General features: G+C 40.3%; 3 protein-coding genes across 3 annotated transcripts in view; 1 reads left to right on the top strand and 2 right to left on the bottom strand.

Moving 5' to 3' along the window:
* LOC102783545 (gamma-enolase) overlaps positions 1-5,071 on the top strand; it is a 29,814-nt gene extending 24,743 nt beyond the window's left edge. Inside the window, exons 10-13 of the mRNA XM_087834537.1 lie at positions 136-337; positions 2,254-2,362; positions 3,126-3,184; positions 4,085-5,071. Coding sequence (XP_087690663.1) covers positions 136-337; positions 2,254-2,362; positions 3,126-3,184; positions 4,085-4,154 — 440 coding nt within the window. The 3' untranslated portion in view covers positions 4,155-5,071. The remainder of the gene's footprint in view (positions 1-135; positions 338-2,253; positions 2,363-3,125; positions 3,185-4,084) is intronic.
* Positions 5,072-8,295: 3,224 nt separating this feature from the next.
* tpi1a (triosephosphate isomerase 1a) lies at positions 8,296-14,170 on the bottom strand. The gene is made up of 7 exons (XM_087834538.1): positions 13,947-14,170; positions 11,966-12,089; positions 11,124-11,223; positions 10,877-10,994; positions 9,682-9,767; positions 9,138-9,225; positions 8,296-8,985 (listed from the first exon to the last, which is right to left on the bottom strand). Exons 1-7 carry the CDS (start codon positions 14,056-14,058, stop codon positions 8,867-8,869), a joined length of 747 nt encoding a protein of 248 aa, XP_087690664.1. The 5' UTR covers positions 14,059-14,170; the 3' UTR covers positions 8,296-8,866.
* A 2,213-nt stretch (positions 14,171-16,383) lies between these two features.
* gnb3b (guanine nucleotide binding protein (G protein), beta polypeptide 3b) lies at positions 16,384-25,546 on the bottom strand. The gene is made up of 9 exons (XM_087834564.1): positions 25,254-25,546; positions 23,041-23,154; positions 21,987-22,132; positions 21,341-21,404; positions 20,188-20,344; positions 20,030-20,096; positions 18,703-18,904; positions 18,359-18,575; positions 16,384-17,351 (listed from the first exon to the last, which is right to left on the bottom strand). The coding sequence occupies exons 2-9, from the start codon at positions 23,107-23,109 to the stop codon at positions 17,245-17,247; spliced, it is 1,029 nt and encodes a 342-aa protein (XP_087690690.1). The 5' UTR covers positions 23,110-23,154; positions 25,254-25,546; the 3' UTR covers positions 16,384-17,244.
* Positions 25,547-27,416: the final 1,870 nt, after the last annotated feature.

Genomic DNA, 27,416 nt, shown 5'->3' with positions numbered 1-27,416 from the left:
CGGCTGTTTGAAATGTGCTATATAAATAAACTTGACCTTGAAAAATTACATTATTGGTTATTATTATTAAATCACTAGTTAGCACTAGCACTCCCCCTGGTGATGAGTAACAGACCTATCTTTTTTCACTTCCAGTGGTGTCCATCGAGGACCCGTTTGACCAGGATGACTGGGAGGCCTGGTCCCGCCTGACGGCCCAGGTGGGGATCCAGGTTGTTGGGGATGACCTGACGGTGACCAACCCCAAGAGAATAGAGAAAGCTGCCGAGGAGCGAGCCTGCAACTGCCTGCTGCTCAAAGTGAACCAGATCGGCTCTGTCACCGAGGCCATACAGGCGTACGTCTGCTTTGTCCACAGTTCAATGAGAAATCTCAAATACATATTGGGTATTTAAAGATCCATAAATTCAATTTGTCACTGACAGTGTTGTCCTGAAGCTACAGAGTAACCCTCCACCCCCTCAGGCAGGTCCGTGACCTCGAAGCCTCAGATTGGCCGAACAGAGCTTTCAATCTTTGCTGAGGTGACAGAGAGAGGCACAGCTGTCCAGCTGTCAAAGATGTGGAAATATAGACACACACATATCCAGTGGATGTCGCTATAGTGTCAGTCACATCGGTCATTACCTGCCAGCCATGTTGGCCTTGTTCCATTTATGGCGGATAAATGAAGGACAGGAAGTGACAGAAGATGTTTAGGATAAGGTTCAGCTATCGGTCAGACATACTGCTGACGTGGGTTGGCACTGCTGTGTATATGTTTCTGTACACTTGATGATAAATTTGTGAAGAGTGTGTTTGCTCCAGTCTTGGATGTGTGCATCATCAATAACAGACCAAACTGTCACTCAGGGTTATGAAGCCATCAGTCACAACAGTGTAGCTGGATTAGAGCAGGAGGGGAGGAGGGAGATTAAATGATAGACATGGAGCTGATGACAGTAAAGGTGATGTAGTACATCTATCACATGAAAAGCTTCCTGCATCGTTAATCTGATACATTAGCTACTTTTTTAATAGCTCACGCGAACCCCGAGGGGGTAATACACTTTATGTCTTAATCTTCATGTTGTTAGCAGGTTAGCATGCGAGATGAGCCGCAGACACAAATGAATTATATCAGATTAATTAACTTGTCCAATTAGCACGGCGCAGTTAATATATGCAGCACAGCGTGGCATCAGTGTGCAGAGGGAAGGTGAACTATGTGCTCATGACCTTCAGTGCTGCCTCGTACTGTGCTACAGTGGTTAGTAGAGGTGGGAATCACCATACATCCCACGATACGATATTATCACAATACTTAACGCATGATACGATATTATTGCAATTTTTAAAAATATTTTGCGATATTCAGATTCTGTACATAAAGGTAAACTTTATCAATATTCATTTTCTCTAATATCAAAGTCTCACACTCAGTCTTTCTCTCATTTCAGTTTTATTGTTGACAAACTGAACAGTTTGTATTACAGTCTAGTCCAACTTAACTGAATCAACCATCTGGTACAATTATAGCTATTCTGAACTATGCAGTTTATGAAAACGGTTTTAAAAGTTTTCAACTTAATTAAAATAAAACATGTCTTAAATTAAAATAAGTAAACTGTCATGTTTATTGCTGCCAAAAAACAAGTTAAACACATTTGGACAGTGAAGGAATGTCAGGATTCTTGCTCAGAAAAAGGATCAACATGCTCTGAAGTCAGAGCACAAAAACCTTTTTGTAACAAAATATCGATTTCTGCTGTCCCTGTATCCATACATTATTAGCAAACAAAATATCACCATACTACACAGTATCCATTTTCCCCCCACCCCTCGTGGTTAGCATCCAACCCTCTTCAGTAGTCCACCTAAATAAAAAGTGACTCTTAGTGGTCGCTTTTAGGGATTTATCTCATTGTTGGATTTTAGGGTTGAAAGAAAGCAGAGTTTAGCCTTTCTTGTAGGCATAGCTAAAATTATGTTGTCTCTCGGCTTTGTATGTTCTTGTCCCAGGGTGTCAAACGTTACCCAGTGAACATTTCAACACCGGGAAACCGCTGTCTGACTGTCTTTTGTAGCTGTCTAGTTTTGGTTGAAAGAGTTAGAGAAAATTTAAGTAATGACGGCTTTGGAGATGTAACTTTGCTATCAGGTAGAGATCTATCTTAGCAAAGGGAAGTTTGTCTGTGGGAACAGTTTTATTATCAATTATTATCCTTATTAAAATGACTAACAGAGTGCTTGGAAATAAACTTTGTCCTTCAGGTGTAAGCTGGCCCAGGCTAATGGTTGGGGTGTGATGGTCAGCCATCGCTCAGGAGAAACAGAGGATACCTTCATTGCTGACCTGGTGGTGGGACTCTGCACTGGACAGGTAAGTTTAGAAGCTGACACCAACGTTTAAGTCTCTCCTCCAAACCAAAGTCAATGTTATGGCTGATGTAGGTTTCAGGTTTTTGTCCTTGTAAGGATGTAAGAAGTTAGTTTAGTTATTTTTTTCTTGTTGCCTTTAAAATGTCAGTAAACTAAACTTACAGTGAATATTAAGTTTTGTAAGTTTGTTATAAATATATAAAATAAATTGTGAAGTAAACTGAAGAAGATAAAATAAAGATATTAGTGCATTTCTTCATGAGAAATTTAACTTCAGCCTTATATTGTTTTGTATCATTGTTTAGACTAACTGACTATAAGTGAATTGAACTAAATGCCTAAAATAATTATCAATTCTCGGCTTCTATACACAGAAACAGCAAATACAGTAACAATAACCAATTTAAATAATTTTCTCTTATGACCTTAATTCTTTAGTATGACCTTTAGCCCATAACATATTAGCATTGTGCTAATGCATGCTGATAATTACACAGCTGAAGTGCAGGTACACCACAATACAAACTTCCATATTTGTAAGAAGAAGCTGGTTAGGGTGGCTGAATGATGCTATCCTCCAGCTAAACTTCTCGTTCACCTCACTACATTTACATTTTTGGGCTACAGCTCCACAACTGTCCAGCTTCATTCTGAACTATCATTCACGTGTTTCCCCGTGAAGCCAGACGTCCAGAGAGTTCTTGGTGTTATGTTTTAATATTCTGTTGGTCACCTGCAGGATAATGTTTATCTTACTGTTGCAGATTAAGACGGGCGCTCCCTGCAGATCTGAGCGGCTGGCCAAGTACAACCAGCTCATGAGGTCAGTGTGCTGCAGACAGAGAGGTCTCTCTCACATGAACCTATTTATTTTAAGATATATATATATATATATATATATATATATATATATATATATGTATGTATTTAATGTGAAAACTTTCTGAATCTAGAATTAAGGTAAAATAAAGAGTCATTTTCTTCAGTATTTACTCATAAATTCCTAATTGGTCCTCTGGCCTGTTGAATGTTTATTAGCCCCTTTTTTTAGCTCCAGATCAGGCGGCAGCATTACTGCGCAGCTCCTCAGGTGCCTGCTCTGTCCTAGTGCTTACCATCAGAGAGCTAATTGACATGACAGGCGACAGGAGCGCTGGTGTCACCCCATGTGTCCAAGCCAGTCAGTGGCAGGGGGAGGTGGGAGGAGGAGACAGGAGGGAGGGAGATTGGATCGGCTCAGCGGTGTAATCCCATTGGACTGCTGAGGACCTGTTAAGGGTGCAGAGACTTAACGAGCAATAAGTGCTAACCAGCGCAGTCGAGCGTGAACACACACACGTGAGAATCTGTTGTGCAGCAGGTAGATGCTGTAAAGCAGCACATGAGCTTTTTAACAATGGAAAAACATCCTGTTTTATTTTTTTATATGACCAATGATCTTCTAATGTTGCTTATTTTGCTTTTATATAGGGATATAAATGGATTGTTTTGCCTGCAGCTGTGGTGCAGTGACGTGGCAGCTTGTTGAAGTTTTTATGCAAAGCAGATTATAAGTAAGAAGGCTGCGCTGGACATGCAGATATTATTTTCAATAGATATGATCACATGTCGCCAGTGCAAAGAATATAAACTCTTCCTGGTTACAGGCTGACCTTATGAAGAAGAACAGAAATGATTTCCTTCAAAAACAATTAAAAAATGTTGTTTTTGTTTCTGCCTGCAGGATTGAGGAAGAGTTGGGCGACCAGGCTCGCTTTGCAGGCCATAACTTCAGGAACCCCAGCGCTCTGTGAAACTGACTGCTGAATGACTTGCAATGACACACACACACACACACACACACACACACACACACACACACACACACACACCCACACACACACAAGGAACGAGCCATGTATAAAGACAGACAGATAAGCAAAAGAAAATAGCTAAAAATAACTAAATAAATAAATTATGCACTGAACTTAAAGGTAGGGAGATGAAACTGTATGCACACACACACACACACACACACACACACAGAGTGAGCAGATGCAACACGTGTAACGCACATGCAGGGGAATAACATAAAATCTGAATATTTATAAGCCAGACATGCACTGTTACTGTAGTTTTAAAGGAATCGTTTGTGTACAGCCAGAGGACAGACCTGCAGAAATAAAGATTAATGTTGTAAACACAGAGAGAATAACGAAAAAGATATCAGAAAACCACGAAGACTAATGCTCGCCACTGAAAGAGAACGATGCATTTGGAAGGAAAGCAGCAGTTTCAGGGATGGAGTGAGGCTAATAACTACACACTGTAAACACCTGAACACTTACACACTCTGCCATGTCACACTCTTACCTGGACACTCGAGCACCTGCACTCCTCCCACTTCTGTCCTCTTCTTTCTCTCTATTTTCGTCTCCTTGTTCTTCTTGTCGTGTCCGTCTCTCGGTTCCAGTTGCTCCCTTTTCTTCTCGCCCAGACGTGATTCTGATTATTTGTCCTTCGTCCATGCTTGAGATCCTGCCTCTTTCTCAGAGGAAAAGAAGATAGAATATATGAACCCCGAGTCCCTTTGTTCCTTCGGTTCCTCCTGAATGTCTTTAGAATAGCTGTGATCAAAAAAGAAGAAAACACTTAAAGAGAACGCTTGTCATTGAAAATAATGTGAAAATATGTGAAATAAAAAAGATGGTAATTTACAATTTCAAACACAGCTGAAGGAGTTTTGTCGTTTTGTGTCTGAATCTTTTTTGCAGTGAAATGTCAGAATATGAGCATGTGGAGGTTTTTGTATTTTTTTTTACTTGTTCAGCTCAACAGCCAACGAGCTCTGCCAGCGTGAGGCATCTGTTTTCCATCAGTCTGCAATTCACACAATTCACCGCTTATTTTACAGTAAGCATGTAAGCAATGCAGTCAAACCTGCACACATTGATCACCAGAGATGGGCAGTAACGCGTTACTGTAATCTGATTACTTTTTTCAAGTAACGAGTAAAGTAAGGGATTACTATTGCAAAAATGGTAATTAGATTACCGTTACTTTCCTGTAGGAACGCTGAGTTACTGCGTTACTAAAACCGTGATTTTTTTGCGAGAATGTCTCGTGACAGTGACGTAAGCGAGTGCGACGTTCGTGACAACAGCTGTGTGCAGATCAACAATGGATCATATATCGAGTGCAGAGAGAGTATGAGCATGCAGCGTTTAAAGCGTGGAAGTACTGACCTTACTTTGAGTTTGATTCCATAAAAAGTGACAAAAACATTAGTGTCCGTTGTGCGTGGGAAGAAAACTTCTTTTTACAGCGAAAAAAACCCTAAACTTCCAAACAAGCACCGAGTAGCTACGACGTAATGGGAAACTCACAGAGAAACTCGCGGATTCTTCCACTGACCGCGGCACACCTGCACCAGGGTAACCCTCCGCCTACCCCACTCCTGCTTTACAGGTGAAAATAGAGCAACAGGACCGCTAGTCTTTGATTTTATTTATTTTCTGCTGTGTTTTACTTGCATCTATTTGAAAGACTGAGTGTAAACACAAAAAAATTATTTTATGTGCTGGAATGTGCAGAATAGGTTTAAATATTAAACAAATTTCTTCCAGTCAGAGAATGTTGCATATAATTTAATTTTTGCTTGATGCATAAAGTTAAAAGATTAAAACTAATAAAACAAGTTTTAAAAAGAGACTTTTCCATTTGATTACATTTTGTATGATGATTATGCAGAAAAAGTAGAATTGGGCTGAAAGATCTATCGCTTTATCACCTATTCAGGTTGTAAATCGTGTTTTTAAAAAGTAACTAAGTAATTAATTACTTTTGAAAATAAGTAATCAGTAAAGTAACGGGATTACTTTTTTGGCGAAGTAATCAGTAATTAGTTACTGATTACTTTTTTCAAGTAACTTGACCAACACTGTTGATCACTAACGGGTCATCACTCAAACTGAAGATCAAGATCACATTTGTTGGTATACTCGCATAAGCTGTGAATGGGGATGAATATGAGCTACTACATCACTGATCTTCTGGTTTTTAGGTCCCAGTTTAGTTTAGTTTAGTAAGTTGTGTATTTTGCTATTTAATGTGATAATATTTAAAACTGCAAACTGGCTTAAAACTATAGCAACAGCTTGGGGGAACTTATAACCAATATACCTTAGACAATACAGGAGACTTTTTTGCCATGAAATTAAAATTGTACCATTAATATGTGACTGAAGGACCAACGGTGTTCAGCCATTATTTTGTCGCTCCAGTCCGTCCACGTTTCTCCTGAGAGCTCAGCTTTATCCTCTGATGACGACTGCTATCATGGAGTCATGACGGGAGCTGCTGGAGGGCGGTGCCTCCATTCAGAGGGCTCACTGAGAGGATGGAAACAATGTCACCTAATGGAACAGCTACAATCTCTGGCCATTTCATTAGGTACATCAGTTCAGCTGCTTGTTAACACAAATATCTAATGAGCAAATCACATAGCAGCAACTTATTGCATGTTGACATGTTCAGGATGACCTGCTGAGCTCAATCTGAGCAGACGGGGGAAAAAAATGTATTTAAGTGAACTGAAGCTATTTACCAGATTAAAACAGTTTGTTACATTTTCTAAAATCAAGAGGATTTATGAAGAAAACCAGTTTTAAATTATTAAAAACAGCCTGGGCAGCAACGGACATGTGACTAAACAGACTCAATCAACTTGTCAACCAACACATGTATTTGATCAGATATGACATCAGTCAGCACAGACCCAGAAAGCAGAGCGACTTCCTGTGATGATAACGGAGCCAGCGCTGTTGTGAACTCGTGATAGAGCCAACAGTGAAAACGCTTGTGTCTGACATGATGAGTTAAAAAAGAAGAACAAAAACTCAACATGACATCAAATATTATCCTAAAAAAATTTAAATGCAAAGGAAAAATACTTTAACTTGTTTTAACTGCTCATAGGTCACATTTAGGTTTCTTTAACCCTTTAAAACCGGTCAGAGCAGCACGCTCTGTTTTGCGTAACTATTTTTAAATCCTGGTAGATCTGCAACCACGTGAGCTAGCGCAATAATTTTTTTTGCATATGAAACCGGAGGAGTTGTACTTACATCTTATGCCATCAGCTTGTCCTCGGTCACAGTTTCCTTCCACATATAGCTTTGCAAAAACTGCATAAAAAGCACTTGCAGCAACAAAAACATAATATTCCAGAAACACACTTTGCTGATCCGATCAGCTGTTCATAACACTTCCTAGGTTGGAATAGACGTTACCGTGAACTATCGCATGTCCGCCATGACCTGCCTGAAACCGGAAGTGACGTCATTTCGCGGAAATGTAGTTCTTTACCATCAAGGCCTCATGAGCCTATACTGGTGTTTTTAAAAGTTATGTTTGACTTTATGACTTTCTGTGTCGTTTCTGGGATGCTTAGGACTCATATTGCACTGCTGGAAATAGTTTATTTTGATGCATATGCTGCTTTTTTTGCAAATTTGCACTATAATATTTATTTTCGTTTTTCCTGCAGTGTATAAAAATTGGTGTATTTCAAAAATAAAACTATGAAGACACTCAAAATAAATTTCCTGTGGTGGGAAACTATTTTGTGCAACTTTTTTGTATTTACAGTTTTGAGGGATAAGCCTCTTAAATTTCTCTAACTAGAAATATATGTTAAAAAACAAAAAACGATTTTCAATTTTTTTTTAGTTTATTGCAATTTTTTGCAATTTATGTAATTACTATGCACTTAATGCAGACATATTATTAAAATTTGGGCTGTAATGGTTGTATTGATGTATAGCAACTTGAAATGCTCCCAAAAATGGCTCCACAGCATGTAAAAATATAATATAAGCTCTGGCGGACTTGGTTCTATGGTAGGTCTTAAAGGGTTAAATGCATTCCAAATGGGCAGTGAACCACAAAATAAAATACACTTTTTCCACATTTATTTATTTGTTTTGTTTTTTTTTACTTCTTACATCATTTATTTCCCTGATTTCTTCAGTCAGTGTTAAACCACAACTACTCCTCACAGCTCAGTACCTGCAGACATCTTTGTTTTATCATTTCAAGTAAATTCTGTCTGAAACTTTATTTGTTAAAGACCTAAAGTATCAGTTAGTGCAGTTAGGTGAGACACATGAAGTCAAACACATGAAGCAGCCTGGGCCGACCGATCCCTGATTCTCTAAGTTCACCTCAGTTTAGCAGCAAATAAAGAATTTAAAAGGAAACTTTACATGGATCACATGAATCTATCCTAATTATCTAAAGTTTCCTTATTTATTCAAGTCAGGAAAATAAAGAACGGAGTGAAAAACATCTTTTCTTAAAGGTATTTAGTAGTTTAAATATTCAACATGCGGTTTGTTTTATGAATGCAAACCTCTGGTTTAACTGGATCAGTCAGCCCAGTTTGCAGAAACAAGGTGATACACGGTGCAGATCTAAAGGGTGGGGTGTTTTCCATCGATCCTGATGGAGCAGTTAAGTGCATTTGTTATGCACGTGCGTTGATGATGTCGACAAACTCTGGCTTCAGAGAGGCCCCGCCCACCAGGAAGCCATCCACATCGCCCTGAGACGCCAGCTCTCTGCAGTTTGCTCCTGTGACCGAACCTGGAGAGAGCAGCAAAATTAACCCGACCTGTGACGTCTGCAGAGGTCGTGCATTTTAATAACACCATTATTTCACGTATATGAAACTGTTGCACCATCATTGCACCTAACACAATCCTACTGTAACGTTTGCTTTAGTTATGCTCACTGACCGCCGTAGATGATGCGTACAGAGTCGGCTACATCATCGGAGACGTTTGCTCCGAGCCACGCCCTCAGCTTCTCGTGGACCTCCTGAGCCTGCATGCATTGATTAAAATGAGACCTATGAATAAATGAATGCTCCAAACCTCGATGAATTGAAGCGATGCACAATAACACGAGAGACTGATGAAGTCATACAGAAAATACTTCATACACTGTGTAAACTCTCTTTCTCACATGTGACTGCAAAACTAAAAAGACTAGAAAAAAAGAGTTTGTGTTCATGAACAGAATCATTAAACCGTCACATCTTCAAAATCAACTCCCAGGATTCATTTCCACGGAGCCCATACTTAAATCATATAACAATTATGTTACGTGTGCAGCAGATTTGCCCGTGTGTGCAGTTATGTAACACTAGATATTAAAACATGACAAAGATAAAAATTGGAAATAGGGCAAAACATCCCACTGGACTGGATGTAATGTGAGAAGTTATGATTATTTATGTGCTCACTTATGGGACTTGTAGTTATGTGGCTGCGGTATTACCTGCTCAGGTGTGGCTGTCTTTCCTGTGCCGATGGCCCAAACAGGTTCATATGCCAGCACGACATTCGCCCAGTCTTTTACATTCTCTGCAACCAAACAAGGTGTTTTATCAGCTGCCACCTGCAGCCAGTCATTTGGGCTGCAGCAATATCATGTTAAAGACCTGCAAAGTCTGTATAAAGAATATGGAAGGATAATGGTGGAATAAGTCAATGGTTTATCAGCTGAGAGGCCGAATTTCACATCACGATGCCATATAACAGGATTATGCCTGACATCTACCTTAATAATTAACATGGTTATCATTTCTTCCAAAACAAATCTGTCTGGTGTGTTTCTTCTTTAAAAGGTTTCCCTGCCTTTCAGAAAGAATAAGCAAACTCAAAAGGTCCTTTCTGATCAGGCAACATCCTAAAAGCAGACCACGGCTGCAAGCTGCCATCAGTTCTCCACCTTCGTTGGCTTTAAAGCTGCAAAGCCTGCTTTAACAGAGGCAGCTGTGTCTGTTGAAGGCAGAGACCACTGACCTATTTACATTTTAAATCAGTACGTGGCCTACTTTCAGTACAGAAGCAGAATACAGGAGGCCAAGATGGAACCAGGGAAAAGATCATCAATCAGGTTTTGTAAAGCCTCAGAGCAGACAGAACGAATCCAGAAGCAAAAGAAACTCGTTTTTCTATCTTTATGCACAGAATAGAAACAGAGTAGAGTCCAGCAGTTCACTTTTATGTTTCTGTAACAGTTTTTTTGTCATTATTCATAATCAGAGAAACATTTGAACCATTAAATAACCAAACTTTTGATCTAAAGAACATAATAATACAAAAAAGGTGTAAAAACATCCGATTTAGTTCAAACTGCTCGTTTTCCTTCAAAATATTATGCAATGAATCTCGTTATTAGTTATTATAACTTTGTTTAAATGAAATATTTGAGTAAATAACTAATTATTTTAATTTAACATATCGAAAAAGTACAAACATAATAGCGCAACAATAATCATGAATAATAATAATAAAGTAATAAAACATTAGAATAAGAAACTCGAGAAATGAATGACTTATTTTTAGATTAAGCCATAAAAAAAGATGCAAAAAATAATATAAAGCAGAAAAGCTAAAATAAAACAGATCATGAAAGCCTACAATAAAAGAAACATTGAAAAAAATGTTAATATTTCCCTCGTATTTACCTGCAATGACCTGCGTCTGAGCATAGACGACTTCTTCGGTGGTTCCTGCCTCTCGCTCCTCCAGCTTCTCACCAACGCAGGCGATCACACCCAGATCGTTCTCCAGAGCATGAGCCACCTGAAACGCCGACAAAGTCAGAGTCTACCTGCACGAACAAGCTGCCATCACTGTGTGTCTGCTGTGCAAACTCTTACAAAGAAATGTGCCTTTGAAATCCAGATAATTGGAAAGTTCTGTGATTCTCACCTTCTGGCCAATCAGCTCGTCACTTTCCCCAAACACATGACGGCGCTCCGAGTGTCCCAGGATCACCCAGTCTGCCCCGCAGTCCCTGATCATGGCTGGGCTGCAGGGAGAGGACACATGTAGGACAGCCCAGGTCAACTCTACGTATATTGACGTGAAGAAATTTAATGCAGTTTGGCTCTTGCAGTTCCTTTTTTTGTTAGGGATGGTTTGTTTTTTGTTGAGTACAATGTTAAAAAAAGTTCCTTAAAGAGCAAAAAATGATTTAATATGAAGGCAATATGAGCAGAGAGTACCGACATGTTGAAGGATTAGCTGTGTTAGTTCAGTGAAAGAGTTAACACTAGCAGTCAAAGATAAAGCCCAACTTTATTGATGCATTTTAGCTTCAAATATCTGATTAAAATACACATTTCTGAAAAGTTTTGTGGCGGAGAAATTATTTTTATTTCCTTTCATATGTGCAAAATGTGCACAAACTTGCTGACGTCAACAATTTCATTTGTTTTCCAGTGAGTGTCTCATAGAGCAACTAGTTTAAATTATGCTCAGCAAGCAAAGCAAAAAGGAGGAAGGATTATAGCATTAGCTTAAATAATAACCTCTGGCTGTGGTCGCTGTCCGTGGTGCTGATCAAAAACTGTAATGGTTCTATTGATATTATTTTTGCACAAGTTTTGTGTGTGTGTGTTTGTGTTTGTGTAAGAGAGACACAAATGGGAGCTGCTGTGTTTGCACCTGTACGACATAACAGAAATAATATCCGCCCCAAGGCCGATCACAGAGTGGGTATGCCTGTGAGCGCAGCGTTATAAATAAAGTATCTGAGTTAGCAGAGATACCTGATCTCTCCAGTAAACGCTCCCTTGGCCACCTTGTAGCAGTTCTGTGCTGCGACGGAGATCCTGGGATCCAGATTGGATCGGGCAAAGTCCAGGTAGATGGAGGGAGCGGCACAAACCACCTCTGAAATCAGACAGAATGACTGGTGTTTGTTGTGATGATTGTCCGCGTTTTACTTTTATTCATTAGTTAAAACAGTGTAAAAGCTCTAAGAGCATTATTGTTGATGTAAATCCTTCTTTGCTCGGATCTTTTTCAACTGTTATACCTGGATAAATGAAAGGAAAACCTGAATTGTGCATTTACAAACACCTACGGGATTTGAAACAATCCGGAGACCCTGAGAGGCAGTTAAATGGACACAGAGCTAAACTGTGATTGTGGCTGGAGACTGAAATGATTTCATCTAACTGAAGATTACAGTTGCTTTCATCACCAGCCGCCTCCAGCAGCCTGCCTCATTTTAAAGACATTAAGAAACAGTCATGAATGCAGAGCTGCTTAAATATAGCAAAGAGAATCAGTTACTTTGGTCAATAATTATTTAACACAGGTTTTGAGAAACTGTGTGTTTTAATCATCGTTTCATGCATTTGTATCTGTTCTGTTCTGGACTGCGTGAAAGCAAAAGCAAAGAATTCATTTTTAAAAAGTGCTTTATCTCAATTGTCTGGTTTTAAAAACTCCTTGAATAAAATTTGAGTAGTTGCACACTCCTATTAGAGGTGGAATCACCATACATCCCACGATACGATATTATCACAATACTTAACGCACGATACGATATTATTGCAATTTTTTAAAAAAAATATTTTGCGATATTCAGATTCTGTACATAAAGGTAAACTTTATCAATATTCATTTTATCTAATATCAAAGTCTCACACTCAGTCTTTCTCTCATTTCAGTTTTATTGTTGACAAACTGAACGGTTTGTATTACAGTCTAGTCCAACTTAACTGAATCAACCATCTGGTACAATTATAGCTATTCTGAACTATGCAGTTTATGAAAACTATGCAGCCCCTTCAGCAACTGAAGAATTTGAAAGTAAATTAAAACAAAATATAATTTTACATTAAATAAAAATGTTTTAAACTTAATTCAAATAAAACATGTCTTAAATTAAAATAAGTAAACTGTCACATTTGGACAGTGAAGGAATGTCAGGATTCTTGCTCAGAAAAAGGATCAACATGCTCTGAAGTCAGAGCACAAAAACTTTTTTTGTAACAAAGTATCGATTTCTGCTGTCCCTGTATCCATACATTATTAGCAAACAAAATATCACCATGCTACACAGTATCCATTTTTTCCCCCAACGCTAACTCCTATGTACAAGCTTATCATAAGCATTGTTTTTGTTCAGTGATGCAGCAGGCTTGTACTTCAGTGATTGAGCCTACATGAGCATGATGAGTGTGTAAAGTTGTTTTTGCAACAACAACAAAAAACCCCATCAGTGTGTAAAAATAAATAAACTGTTAGATCACACAGTTTTATGTCAGAGTGCAGCACGTTAGTACAAAAAAAAAATCCTTGATTCAAAGATTTGGTGTTCAGTATTTGGTTCTTTGTCTACTTTAAGTCAGTTTGGCCTCTAAAACCCAAATGAGCCTCAAACACGTCTGACTGGTGGAGCTGTGAAGTGTGTGAAGACACAGGGACTGTTCACAGACTCGGTGGACTAACCTCAGCTGTCGAGCACAGCAATAAAAACTATGATTTATGTTCCATTTGATGGGAAAAGTATGAAGAGGCAGAAAATTAATTCCTCAAAGTGAAGCGAGAGAATGAGAGGCCTTCACGTGACGCCTCCTGATCACGTGACTTTCAATGTCACTGTGTCACCTGTGAAGCATCAGCAGCATCCCCCCCTCCTCTGTCAGCCCCTCCCACGTCACCAATCGCTTTTATTGATCCCCTCTAACCGCCACACACAGTCAGTCAGCGGTCCCGGCAATAATCTGGGGCTGTTACCGGTCTCGTCGTGCAGGCTGGCGGTGTTCAGGGTGCTGATGAGCTCTCCAAGACTCTCTCTGTTCCCGTTCATCTTCCAGTTTCCACCCACGAAGAACTTGCGGAGCGCCATGGCCGGCGAATATTAGCTGGTAGCCGGTGAGGAGAGGAGCTGGAGGTCGATCTGGAGTCCGGCCGGTGTGCAGGTCAGGTGATGCCTCAGCTCCAAACACCGGCAAACGTCCCTCTTCTTCTGCGTGGGATTATGAAGGCAGTCGCAGAGCTTCACGGGACGTTAGCTCCACCTGCTGTACAGACGTTGTCCTTCCCACCATGGATGCAAAAGTACATTCACAGGGTATTCTCATGGAAACCGCTCAGAAATGTTAAGATTTTGAATTGAATTGAAGCTTCTTATGGCATTTTTTTGTTCGTTGTTTCTCTTCTCTGGTTGTCTCTACTTTCAGTTTTATTTTTTCCAATAAAAAGACACAATGAACAAAGTCAAACATGAGTGTTGACAATATAACAATTTTATTGTTATTTATATTTTCAGTAATATTGTTATTGTGAGTCACTTTGGGCATGATGATCATGTAAAACAAAAACAGGATTTAAATGGATGGAACTTGGAATAATCAGACCTCCTTTAAAGTTATCAATATTTTACTTTGGTCAGTAATATTTAATTGATTCAGTTCACTGTAATTATAATACCTTGAAAATGTATTTCCCAAATTTACAATCATAATATGTAAAAATCGGATGCTTTTATTGTGAAAATCATGCCAAAAATACCATAAAATCACAAGCAAATCATTACTGTAACATTATATTCTGTCTAAATTATACATTTTGCTAAATTGTACCTTTATGTACAAAACGTCTGACTATTCAGAAAACTCGTACCTTACATGACATTTATGTTTGTTAAATAACTTAAATCCATTCTCTTCTGCTAATCCAATTCAGGGAGAGGCAGGATACACCCTGGACAGGTCGCCAGTCTGTCGCAGGGCTAACATAGAGACAGACAACCATTCACACTCACATTCCCACCTATGAGCAATTTAGAATGACCAGTTAGCCTAATCCCACTGACACCCAAAGTGCATAGAGAAGAACACGGGTCTGAAGCTCCAGCAACACTTATAGAATAAAGAACAGATTTATTATTTGACCAAGGCTTTGACCTGTGGCCTTCATCATGTCATCCATCCATCAGGTCGTTGTCTTCATTGGTTGACTGTACATTTTAGAATTTACTTTAAAGTTTTAGTTTTTCCTTTTAGGGTCCTTGTTAGGTTTATATCGTTGATTGTCATTTGTGCTTAGAAATATTTAACCAAATATGCTTAGAGGTGTATAATCGATAGGATGTGCGATCCCTAGGAGTCTGCAAAGGCTTTGTGTGCATTCCAGAGTGTTCTGGCAATCACAGCCACATCCTGGGAGCGTGGGAGAGGTCGTACCTGCTCTTATTGTTTTATGGTAAACGTAGCCATGTCTGGTTTAGTCTAAGTGCCTTTTGTTTAGATGAACTGCTGGACTTCCAGACCAGCAGGTTTACACACACACACACACACACACGTACACACTTACACAACGCACAGGCAAGGTACTCTTTGTGTGTATGTATACGTCGTATGTTAATGCACCTATGCATATTCATGTAACCTCAATAAAAGAGCAGTGTTACGGGGGAGCAGATGAGAGCGACTGGGGTCAAGTGAAGGAAGCTTTTGTCCAGTTCTCTCCCGTGCACGAGAAACATGAAGAACTTTGCCTACTCGTGTCTTGCTTTGCTGTGTAATTAAATTGTCCTCAACGTTCCAGCGAATAGGTTTAAGCTACAAACCCATCAGTCCTACATGGTCAAACTCCCTCAATATGTCTGTCACCGTGAGGAACCTCATTGAGCTTACAGGTCATCAGGTCAAAGGTCGGCGTTGGCTTCACTGTCAAAGCTGAGAAATTGTCTTTGTGCTGTAGAGACTCCACAGACTCTTTTACAAGCTTGTAATTAATTTGATGTTTTATGTTATGAATCTACTTGTGTTTTTCTTGTGTTTTTGTGAAGCACTTTGCAGTTTTTATCAGTGAAAAGTTTTGTTTAAATCAGTGTTACATACTTTTACTTATTTTCTGATTCCAGTACACGTGATGCAGAACTTCAGCACTTTGTCTGGAGACAAACCTCCTCGTCCACTGTAGAGCTTCATTTCTGCACCAGCATCTCTGTGTCTACCCTGCTGCTGTTTGCAGGTATGACTCACGTTACTGAGGTGTGCTGACCTCTAATGAGATTCCCCTCCAGGCATTTCTGCCCTCTGATGATGAGAGCAACAGCTGCAGGGACCAGTCTAGATTCTGGAGGACTGTATGTGCATGTTAATGTAAGAAATTAAAACTAATAACTAAAGGTCAGACCTTGTCATTGAAACACTCTGACATCGTCTTAATGCAGAATTCTATGTTTATTAGAAAGATTTCCAACAAAAATCTTGTATTTTTTTGTACAGAGGAACTGCTCAAGTTTAAAAGTTCAACAAAATGCAGCTGAAGCCAGAGTAAAGAAAGCTTACAGGAGTGTTTTACAGCCAGGTTCCACCTTCAAACCATCATCCACGAGTCCATCAGTGTCATTTTTACCTGTGAAGTGGGGAAAGCCGCCATCTTGGATCAAAGTCAGCTGGTGGTAATACGGGACCCGAGAAAGCAGCTCTACCATACAAATACTCACTCAGAATATGTGCAGCCAAAAAAGCAAACAGATCAGATACAACAAAGAGACTCTGTACATTTCTAAAGTGTTAATCTATAAAATATAAATAAATATACACGTCAGTCTTTTTCGTCTAGATGATTGCGGTGCTCTTTTAAAAGGTCAAAGACCTCGAAGACAATAAAAACAAGTCTGTAGCTCTATCTTCATATTTTCATTATTTACTGTTCTTTATTCAGTTATTTCCAGAAAATCTAGAGATTTTTATCATTTTCAATAAGAGCTTATTTTCAGCTCCGTTTTGATTAATAATCTATTATTTTTTAAAGATTTACTTCTTATTTACTTTCAGTAAATAAATCAACAGTAAAGCTTTCTTGTACATGCAGTGGGATGCATCGTGCATTGTTTAACTGATGCCATTTGCACGATATGACTCATTCACAACCTTTTAAAATTTGCATACATGTATGAGGAAGAAGCAGAGCGGGGAAAAGAAAGAGAGGAAGGTCAAATCTCAGCCACTATTTTCCTCTCCTCTTGTCCTGCTCCGTTTCTTCTTCGTCTCCTGGTGTTTTTCTCTGCAGGGACGCCTCAGTTCCACAGTTTGAGGAAGCTGTCCCAGGATCCTGTGCAGACGCCCATACCGTCATCAGGGACGCCGGTGCAGCTCACCCTGTTGTCATGACCGGACAGCACGCCTGGTGTTGTGCAACAAGATAAAAGACATGAAAGAGTGCAGAAGTAAGAGGTCATGGTTGTGTGCAAGGGAGATGAGTGAATAAAAGTAATTATGACAGAGAAATTAAAAGGAGAGTAAAGAAAAGGGAAAAAAAGATGGTCAGAAGGCACAAGATGAGTCAATGAAAAACAAAAAGAGTGGAAAGTACAAACAGAGGAGAAAGTATGGAACAAAAATAAGACATCACAAGAAAGTATACGAGGAAAGCAAAGAAGAGCAAATGGAACAAAAAACTTAAAAAGGCCAAAAAAATCAGGGAGGGGAAAAAAATCATGAAAGTGATGAAAGAAAAATATAGAAAGAAAAAGAAGAAATTCAAGGAGAGGACATGGAAAAGAAAAGAGTGGAAAGTGGACAAGAAAAGAGGGGAAGTAAAGGAAAAAGATGAGCGAGAGAAGCACATATAGGAAGGAGAATTAAAGACGAGAAGAAAGAACATTGGGGGGAAAAGGGAATAACATGAAGTGACCGTAGAAATTAAGAGTAAAAAGAGTAGAAGAATGAGTATGAGTATGAGAGTGTAACACCAAAAATAGAAAAATAGAAAAATAATGGTAGAGAAGAAAGGGAACAAGGAGAAAGAGCAAAGGGAAAATGGTGGAAATGATTAATTAAAGGAAAGGAAAAGAAAAAAGAGGGGAAAACAGCATGGGGAGGAGAGGAAGCAAGGGAAGGAAAAGAAATGACAGCAAGGAAAGAGAGTAAATGAAACGAATTGGAAAGAGCAAAGGAAATAAATGTATTTTCTTTTTAAGGAATAAAATATTCATTTTTGAAAAAAAATTAATGAACTGTTGGAAGCAAAGAGATAAAAATAGTGCATCAGCACCATCTACAGGTGACATGTGGAAGAGCACCAACGTTAATGACAACTTCACTCCCTTTTAAAAGTCTATAAATGAAGATATCCATCCATCCACAAGATATACATATTTATTGAAGTAATTTTGAATAAACTCTGCTCACCGACTTTCTCTCCCTTCAGTGAGTCCCAGATGTGGCAGTTGAAGTCATCGTAACCTGCAAAGATAAGGCGGCCTGAGCTGGAGACAGCCAGAGATGTGACCCCTGCGTTCAGGCTGGAGTCCTGGTAGCAAATCACCTCCTGGTCGGCGCGCAGGTCGTACATCTTGCATTGGCAGTCATCGGAGCCTGTGATGATGGCATTGCCACTTTGGAAGAACTACAAGTGGGAAGAGAAGAAGCGTTTGAGTTTTAAACCAAGAGGAAATGTTTTTGCTCAGGCAGCCTTCAGGCTGGAAATAGTGTGATTTGTGTGTGTGTATTGTGAGTTTCTGGGATATCCTCACAGAAATGGCATTAATGTCGCTGGTGTGGCCAGAGAAAGTCTGCTTGCAGGAGCCTTCCCTCACATCCCACAGCTTGGCCAGAGAGTCACAGGCTCCAGAGATGAAGGTGCTCATGTCGGGGGAGAGAGCCAGCGACATGCAGTCTCCAATGTGGTTGGTGAAGATGACCTTCTGCTTGCCGGTCTCCAGGTCCCACAGACAGCTGACGATGACAGGAAGAGGACAGAGACACAAATCAGGGTTTTTAGACCAGACGGCGTTCGGATTAACTGTCTCAGCTCTTTTTAGCTTAGCTCAAATCTAATTTCTTGATGACAGTTTGTTTCTATCTTTGTTAATATGAATTAATAAATAACATTAATTATTTGTTAATTCATATTTTCAAGCAATGATCTGAGATCAATGTTATCTCCATCTTAACTGTTTAGAGACATCTGCCTGATAAAATACACGGCGTGCACACAGGTTGCTACGCTAGCCGAGCCCTGTAGGACACCGTGTGTCCATTTTTCTCTGAACCATACAACATGTTCTAGTCAATAAACACACTGAGAGAGTTTCATGGGATCATGATGAAGTGACAACTACAGTCGTTTTCTTATAGACGTTTATTAAATATGACTTATTTTTAATTGAATTTAACTTAATTTAATTTATATAGCACCAAATCACAACAGTCACCTCGAGGTGCTTTGTAGCGTAAGGCAAAGACCCGACAATAATGCAGAGAAAACAACAATTATACGACACCCTACGTACAAACACTTGGCAACAGTGGGAAGGAAAAACAGGACAAAACCAGGCATTTTGCAGCGACTGGCTCCACCCCCCACTGGTCACTAGAAAGAGTGCAGGTCACTTCCCCTTTACGTTTTAGAAATATTACCTATATTATGTGGTAATATGAAGACACCATAGAGCACAAGAACCTTCTCTCACCCCAACCAATCACAGCAGATGGCCCCGCCCCTCCCTGAGCCTGGTTCTGCTGGAGGTTTCTTCCTGTTTAAAGGGAGTTTTTCCTTCCCACTGTCGCCAAAGTGCTGCTCATAGGGGGTCATATGATTGTTGGGTTTTTCTCTGTATCTATGAAGCGCCTTGAGGCGACTTTTGTTGTGATTTGGCGCTATATAAATAAAATTGAATTGAATTGAATTGAAAAGATTGGTGAACAAGTGTCATCTTCTTTTAATACCTTCAGGCTATGGGAGAATGCACATCCTTAATACTGATTTAAAAGCTGCTCTTTTTCCCTCGTTCACTACAGCAGGTGGGTTGATAGAAATGACTGCCATCAAACACTAAGAAACACAAACTTTAAACTCACCAGGTGGTGTCACCGGAGGCTGTCAGGATCTCAGTATCACTAAGGAAACGGCAGCAAGACAGGTAACCTGGGCGAGAGAGAGTTTTGTGAGCGTCTCAGCTCGGCTGTGCAGTCATTGGTTTGGATGCTGTGAAGTAAGTTGAAGGCTCCCTCCTCACCTGTGTGTGCGTCCAGCTCTCTGAGGGTTTTGGGGCTGGCCGCCTTGATGTTGTAAACTGTGCAGATGTTGTCCAGACCACCGCTGGCCACCAGGTTACCAGAAGGGGCGAAGGCGACGCTCATCACCCAAGCAGACTTCAGTGGAACAGCAACCAACTGGGAAGAGGGAATTCAGTTTAAACAGCCAGCTCTGTGGTTTAACGAGCATGGACAGTGTTTGAAGGCTGTCTGTGCTTCCACTCAGGTCTAAAGGCCTGCGAGGAACCACTGACACAGCAACAAAAAGCTTATCGTGACACTATTAATCTTTGTTTACTGCTTTAGAAACAGGTTCACCGAGTCACCGCAGGAAAACAGATGAACAGTCAAAGTAGAGTCAAAACACACAGAATGCTAAATGTTTGTGAAGATTCATCACAACAGACCGGTTATTTCTGGACTCCGGTCCGTGAGTCGTTTGGTCCCGGGCCGCGAGAGTTGAGGCTCAGGTGTGAAATGTATAGTTTTCAGGGTTTTTATCGTTTTTCAGCGTTATTTTGTTATCGTTTTTATCATTTACTCTGTATTCCTGGGTCTTCTCACGTGTGTTATGAATAAATCTTCCTTTTTTTCAGTACCGGTACTAGTTTTATTTTGTTGTATTTATCCGCGACACCTTAAAGGCCGGTCCGTGAAAATATTGTCGGGCATAAACCGATCCGTGGCGCAAAAAAAGTTGGAGACCGCTGCTTTAAAGGGTGCTCAGAAATGAATTTAAACTGCGAAGCTTGCTCATCCATTGGGGAAGATCCTGCAGTGGAAACTCAGCTTTAGTCAGAGTAGAAAGTTAAACCGTCACTGGCTAATTAGCTCACTGCTGAAATCTGCTCACTGGTTAATCTAATTATGTTGGGATGTACTAAATAAATACTGAGCTCCAAGCTCAGACTGAACATTAATCATTGTTGATATATCTAAAAGAACATGAACTAAAAACGACCAACTTACTAAATGAAATTAGCAGTTGATGACTGATTGTTTCATAGAGTAAATATGCAGTTTTTGTCTTATTTTGCAGGTCGTGTATGGTTCAGTTTTACTTGGTCTATTATGCATTGCACTCCACAAATCTGCACATTCAGATTAACTGTGACATATCCCATGCAGACCTACCTTATTCCCTGTGAAACAGTCCCAGATGAGCAGCTTTCCATCCTGTGATGCACTGACCATCTGCCTGTGAGAGAAAGCAAGTGTCACTGTGTTTGAAGAGGACTTCAATCTTCATTAATTTAAAGATTTAAAAAAACATCTCAGTGAGATAATGTCTCACTAATGATGAATATTTCTGTGGCTGTTAGAAAAGACATGTCGTGTAGCAGTAACTATTGTGCATTTTTAATTCACATGGATTGAATGTTCATCTCGTTTCTGCATCTAACGTTTGTTCACATGTGAAATAGTTTGGCTGTTATCACAACTAATGTTTGCATCCTGCAAATTTTGATGTCAAAGTCACAAACATATTACACACACACACATTAATATGGATAAAAATCAGCAGTTTATAATCTTCAACACACACATTCATTTTCATCACAGCACAAACACGCTGAGTGAAACAAATAAATCAGGTAATTTCAGTATTTCTTTAATATCACAAGTGTTTTCTTCAAACTGTCAAACAGGTGATGTTATATTTACATATTACGTTTTTTAAGCATTAAATAGAGGTTTTTAAAAAGTAAAGGGATGAAACGAGTATTCATATACAGAGCTGCTCTTATCTTACACAAACGTGCCACCCTTTCATCCTCACCTGGAGTCAGCTGACCAGTGCATGGCATAGATTTTAGCCAGGTGACCCTTGAGTGTCTTCCTGAGCTTCAGCTGGACCCGACCCACTGAGGCCACCCCTGATGCTGCTGCAGACATGCTGCCGTCATTCACAGCTTTGCGGGCCGCCTATTGGTCACACAGAGAATTACAGGTTTGGAAAAAGAAAAACTCTGTAGTCGGTGTTTTTCCTCACTCCTTTCCTCTGCGATGGCATCACAGCAATTCTAAGTCCTCCACTGAGGCGAATTAACCTCCACAAATTATTAAGGAAAGACTAAGAGTAAGATCTGCAATCAAAAGAAACCTCTTCACAAGGGTAATATACGCACCATCCATCCTCTATAATTATTAGTGTTTACCTGTCTAGTGAAACATGTTTAAATAAATATGATTATTAAGGCAAACAGAAAGTGCAGCTGTTATTTTATTTTCATGTTACCCCCATCCTGAACATTTTCCTGTTGTTTTGAACTTACAGTGACTCAAACAGACACATATGTGTCTATGTGTTAACAGACCTCTCTGCATTGAATCATATCTGTTATTAACCTCTGTCTCTCTTCCACAGCATGTCTTTATCCTGTCTTCCTTCTCTCACCCCTACCAATCACAGCAGATGGCCGCCCCTCCCTGAGCCTGGTTCTGCTGGAGGTTTCTTCCTGTTAAAAGGGAGTTTTTCCTTCCCACTGTCGCCAAAGTGCTGCTCATAGGGGGTCATATGATTGTTGGGTTTTTCTTTGTGTCTATTATTGTAGGATCTACTGTACAATATAAAGTGCCTTGAGGCGACTGCTGTTGTGATTTGGTGCTGTATGAATAAAATTGAATTGAATATCAAAAGATTACATGCATATCTGTCACGTGACAGATGGAGAAAGACTGATTACTTGAGGTTAGTGTTAAATAAATACAATAACATTAATATCCACGCTAGATAATATGAAAAATATGGTGTCACGGGGGTGAAATTAGGATTGTTTTTATGGTGTTGAAGGTAAAAACAGCTGGAATTTCCTCCCACAGGAAACGCTCACCTCAATCTGTGCACGGAGGCCATCACACTCCTTTTTCAGTGCATCCATTTCAGCCTTCTCAGCTGCCATGGCGAGAGTTGTTTGTTGATGTTACTGATGAAAAACCAAACGGCACTGAGAGGAATAGGAAATGGGGAAAAACACAAAAAAATATTATTATTTACTTGGAAAATATTCTGAAGTTCACCTGTGGACATATTTGCACAGACAGCAATGTTTGGATGTTTGTTGCAGCTCATTGTGAAAGATGTTAATGCTGTTAGTGGAACGACTCCCAGACAAGCGTATCCTCACGTTTGACCCTGCTGTGAAATAAAGCAGGTACAGCTCAGTGACCCTGATTCCTGAACTGGAACGCTTCGATTCTTGTTGCACCACCATGTCTACAGAAACAATCAGACACTCAGGTGTCCCTGAACAAAGAAAGGAAGGGAACCGTTTAGAAGTATTGAAGAAGACGGGGAAACATTCTGCAAGGCACAGAATCAACAATGGGTAAAAGAGGACAAGAGGAATGAAGGATAGATGTGTAGGACTTAGGAAAGAAGGAAGCAATTACATTAAGGTCTAAAGGGCACTTAGTACATTTATTTTTGCGTGATTTAGAGGATAAAATACACGTCTTTAGTTTTTACTGACTCCTTTAAAGAGTCGGATCAGTGTTGAATCTTCCTTGTAAGGAATTTATGGTTGCCTTAACTCCAGTGTCCATTTTGACCTCACCAACACCCTTTCAGTGTAAAACTTTAAACCCTCAGGTTACGTCATGTTACATCACCAACATCAAGGTCAAACAGCTAAAAGAAGCTGAAAAAACAAACAACAATAAAAGAAAAGCTGTTATTTTCTTGGTTTGTTCTTTTATTTTGAAACTTAGTGTTTACAATAAGTGTAATTTATTCGGCTAATACTCTGTAACAGGATGCTGATGACCGACTAACTGAACGCCAATTAACTGTGTGCACGTTTCTGCACATCATCAAACTATCGAGCTAAAAGCCTGAACCCCCACGAGTGAGGTAAAAATCACTGCTAATGCAAAACACAGAGATTCCCGTGAAGAATATTAAAACTTGCAGAGTTGTGCTCCAGTTTTAACCTTGCCCGACTTGTTAGTCACAAACCATAAGTAGAGCTTGCACAGTAGTCACACAGGAACATGCAGGAGCTTTTACAGAAGACGGAGACACGATTAAGAATAAACATCCACTGATTAGCACAAGTGAACGGTCGCATCAGTGTGCAGGTAGCAGCTGCACATACACTATGGACGGTCGAGGATATGGTGGGGGCAGAGGTGAGGGGAGTTTGGGATGGGTTTCTACAGGGCTTTAAATCCCTGCAGGACAGCTTAAGAGAAGCTTTACCGGTCAAATCTCCTGTCATCTGATTGCTGACTGCTCTTTACCCTGAGATCAGAGAGAGGGAGGGACTGCGGCGTGGACAATAGAAGAAATGGAGCTTCTGTTAGAGTCAAGACCAAAAACTGCTCCTCCTCTACTGTCCTGTTTACTCAATTGAGGTGCATTTATTGTTCAACATGTGAAGGAAACACATGCGGCCAGTGAAAATCTGAAACCTTATTACACCACTCTCCACCACTATAAGGACATTTTAACACCACAACCTCAGTCAGTGTGGTATTCTTGCACGCACACTTTAATGTGCAGACTGGAGGAGTCATGAGTTCAGTCATTACACTCATGGATTGAGCCATCTGATTAGCAGACCACCTGCTACCACCAAACAAATCCACAAACAAAGTGAGCTGGATGAGGTTTAGCTCTTTGTGACCGACCAGGCTGCAGCTTACTGCTGCTCCACCTGAAGCTCCAATCCTCTTTGGCACAGTTGCTACAATCCAAAGATCACCTTCAGAGGGTTTAAGGATGCAGTGGGATTGATAAGTTATTCTGTTGTTTGAAAGAAATCGATGACTTAACTCAAGTTGCTTTGGTCAAATATCCCGAATTTGATCAAATCATGTTTCAGAAAATACAGAAAATCCCCAAAGTTGCTGATCACATCACTGCAAAAGTTCACTTCCTGTTCTTCCAAATAATAAAAAGTAGAACTCCACTTTTCTTCTTCAAATGGTGACAAAGAAAGATGCTGAGTCCCCACAGCTGACTCAAAGCAGCTCCAACTGTTCCCCAGCAGCATTCCTTAACTTTAAACTGTCACAAATAAGCAGCAGAAATGCTGAAACTCACCTTTTCTCTTTTCCTGCACCTGTGCAGCTCCCGATCGCAGACGCCTGTGTTCCCCCTTTGAGCCGTTTCAGCTTCCACAGCTCTACAGGGTGCACAACCTGCTCGCTGGCTCCTCTGATGCTCTCCCACCGGCTGACTGCTAGTGGCTTTACCAGTGAAAAAGTCTGAGCCTTCCTCCACGGTGACGAACAGATGAGGATTGGAGGGGATGAAGGAGATAAGTGATGAAGGGATAAGGCTCAACGATGGAAATAGGGAAGGAGAGAGAGAGGAAAAAGGAAAGGGAGCGTGGCGAGAGGAGGTAGGTAAAGCGATTGAAGGGAGAAAATCAGGTTATGAGGTCAAAAGATGAGAAGAGGTGAAGAAATCCAAGAACAAGACAAGAAGAGGAAGGGAACATATGTCAGAGCACAAGAGCAAACTGAAGGAAAGAAAGACAAACACAGATTTGTCTAAAGCAGGAAGATGGGAACTCTTCAGAGCACAAAGTTGGCTCCACGAACAGAGCAGTGGTTTCTTTTTGTGTTTAATTTATCCTATAAAAGGTTCAACAAAATATAAGACAATACCAGTTAAAAATGTTCATTTTAATTTCCACAGCTGTTTGTTCTTTTTTAACCCGTCCACAAAGTAGTTTTATTAATTGGTGCATTGGTACGTATGCTTCGAACGCCCTGCGGTTGCAGAGAGGTGACATTGGTGCCTTGATTCCTGACATTGCACTGCATGTTTTTGGATGCGGGAGCAGGAATGGAGAGATGGACTGAGGCGGAGGTTTACAGAAGGGGTGAATTGGTTTGTCGGAGCTAATGAGCTGAGCCCGGTTAATCAGGGTCTAATAGGATATCCGGGGACGGGCAATCTCATTAGGGAATTAGAGCAGGTCAGGCTGAACGCGCGTCACACCTGACATACAGCAAAGGCACGGACGGAAAGTGGATCAAGAGTCAAACGTAAAGGTTTTGTCTCAAAATTAAAAACTCTGATGCTGCGTTTTTATTTCAAGACTGGAAGAGATTCAAGTTCCTAATAAAGATTCAATTCTTCAAATCAAGCAGTCTTTCTCCTTTACTAAAGGTTTATTATTATATATATATTATCTATTATAAAAATCAAATAAAATCAGCAGTAGACAGACGTGCAGGAGAGCAGGACATTAGATCTGTTTGGATGCAGACACTGAGAGAGAACACGGGAGAGGTTTTGGGTCGTGTCCTGCAGAGCAGGTACTCGTCTTCCACGTGAGCTGATCTTGGCTCCGCCCTCTTAGCATCTTTTAATCAGACTTGCAGCTTCAGGGCAGAGTTCCATGATTTTTATCCAAGAAAACTGGGGATAGAAAACTTCCTTTAGATCAGTCCCCTCATTCAATCCAGAAGAAGGTCAGAGGTCAGAGTGAGCACACGTGCCCACGTTGGGATGCTAACATAGTCAACTAAGTGCATCACCTGTATGAATGCAGTGCACAGATGCAGACACCTGCAAGTATAAAACAAGAACTAATCTCTTACTTCTTGTCCAGTTACAGCACAATGAGCCACATTATTAAAAACCCTCCAACAGCACTGATGCCACAAATGTAACACGTTACTGTAATCCGATTACTTTTTTCAAGTAACGAGTAAAGTAAGGGATTACTATTGCAAAAACGGTAATTAGATTACCGTTACTTTCCCGTAGGAACGCTGCGTTACTGCGTTACTAAAACCGTGATTTTTTGCGAGAATGTCTCATGACAGTGACGTAAGCGAGTGCGACGTTCGTGACAACAGCTGTGTGCAGATCAACAATGGATCATATATCGAGTGCAGAGAGAGTATGAGCGTGCAGCGTTTAAAGCGTGGAAGTACTGACCTTACTTTGAGTTTGATTCCATAAAAAGTGACAAAAACATTAGTGTCCGTTGTGCGTGGGAAGAAAACTTCTTTTTACAGCAAAAAACCCCTAAACTTCCAAACAAGCACCGAGTAGCTACGACGTAATGGGAAACTCACAGAGAAACTCGCGGATTCTTCCACTGACCGCTGCACACCTGCACCAGGGTAACCCTCCGCCTACCCCACTCCTGCTTTACAGGTGAAAATAGAGCAACAGGACCGCTAGTCTTTGACTTTATTTATTTTCTGCTGTGTTTTACTTGCATCTATTTGAAAGAGTGAGTGT

The sequence above is a fragment of the Neolamprologus brichardi genome, chromosome 22, assembly GCF_056152115.1.
Source record: "Neolamprologus brichardi isolate AB-2024 chromosome 22, ASM5615211v1, whole genome shotgun sequence".
Classification (NCBI taxonomy): Eukaryota; Metazoa; Chordata; class Actinopteri; order Cichliformes; family Cichlidae; genus Neolamprologus; species Neolamprologus brichardi.
The sequence above is the reverse complement of the archived record's forward strand: the minus strand, read 5'-3'. Positions and strand labels throughout refer to the sequence as shown.

What these genes read in the sequence shown, in the direction of transcription:
- gnb3b (XM_087834564.1), bottom strand. Translation starts at nt 23,109, where the DNA reads ATGGCAGCTGAGAAGGCTGAAATGGATGCACTGAAAAAGGAGTGTGAT. An exon ending in GCCTCCGTGCACAGATTGAG is followed by an intron (nt 22,133 to 23,040) that starts GTGAGCGTTTCC and finishes TGTGACCAATAG; the next exon opens with GCGGCCCGCAAAGCTGTGAA. An exon ending in GCCTCCGGTGACACCACCTG is followed by an intron (nt 18,905 to 20,029) that starts GTGAGTTTAAAG and finishes TGTCATCGTCAG; the next exon opens with CTGTCTGTGGGACCTGGAGA.
- tpi1a (XM_087834538.1), bottom strand. Translation starts at nt 14,058, where the DNA reads ATGGCGCTCCGCAAGTTCTTCGTGGGTGGAAACTGGAAGATGAACGGG. An exon ending in CAGCCTGCACGACGAGACCG is followed by an intron (nt 12,090 to 13,946) that starts GTAACAGCCCCA and finishes GTCTGATTTCAG; the next exon opens with AGGTGGTTTGTGCCGCTCCC. An exon ending in TGTACGCATCATCTACGGCG is followed by an intron (nt 8,986 to 9,137) that starts GTCAGTGAGCAT and finishes TGCTCTCTCCAG; the next exon opens with GTTCGGTCACAGGAGCAAAC.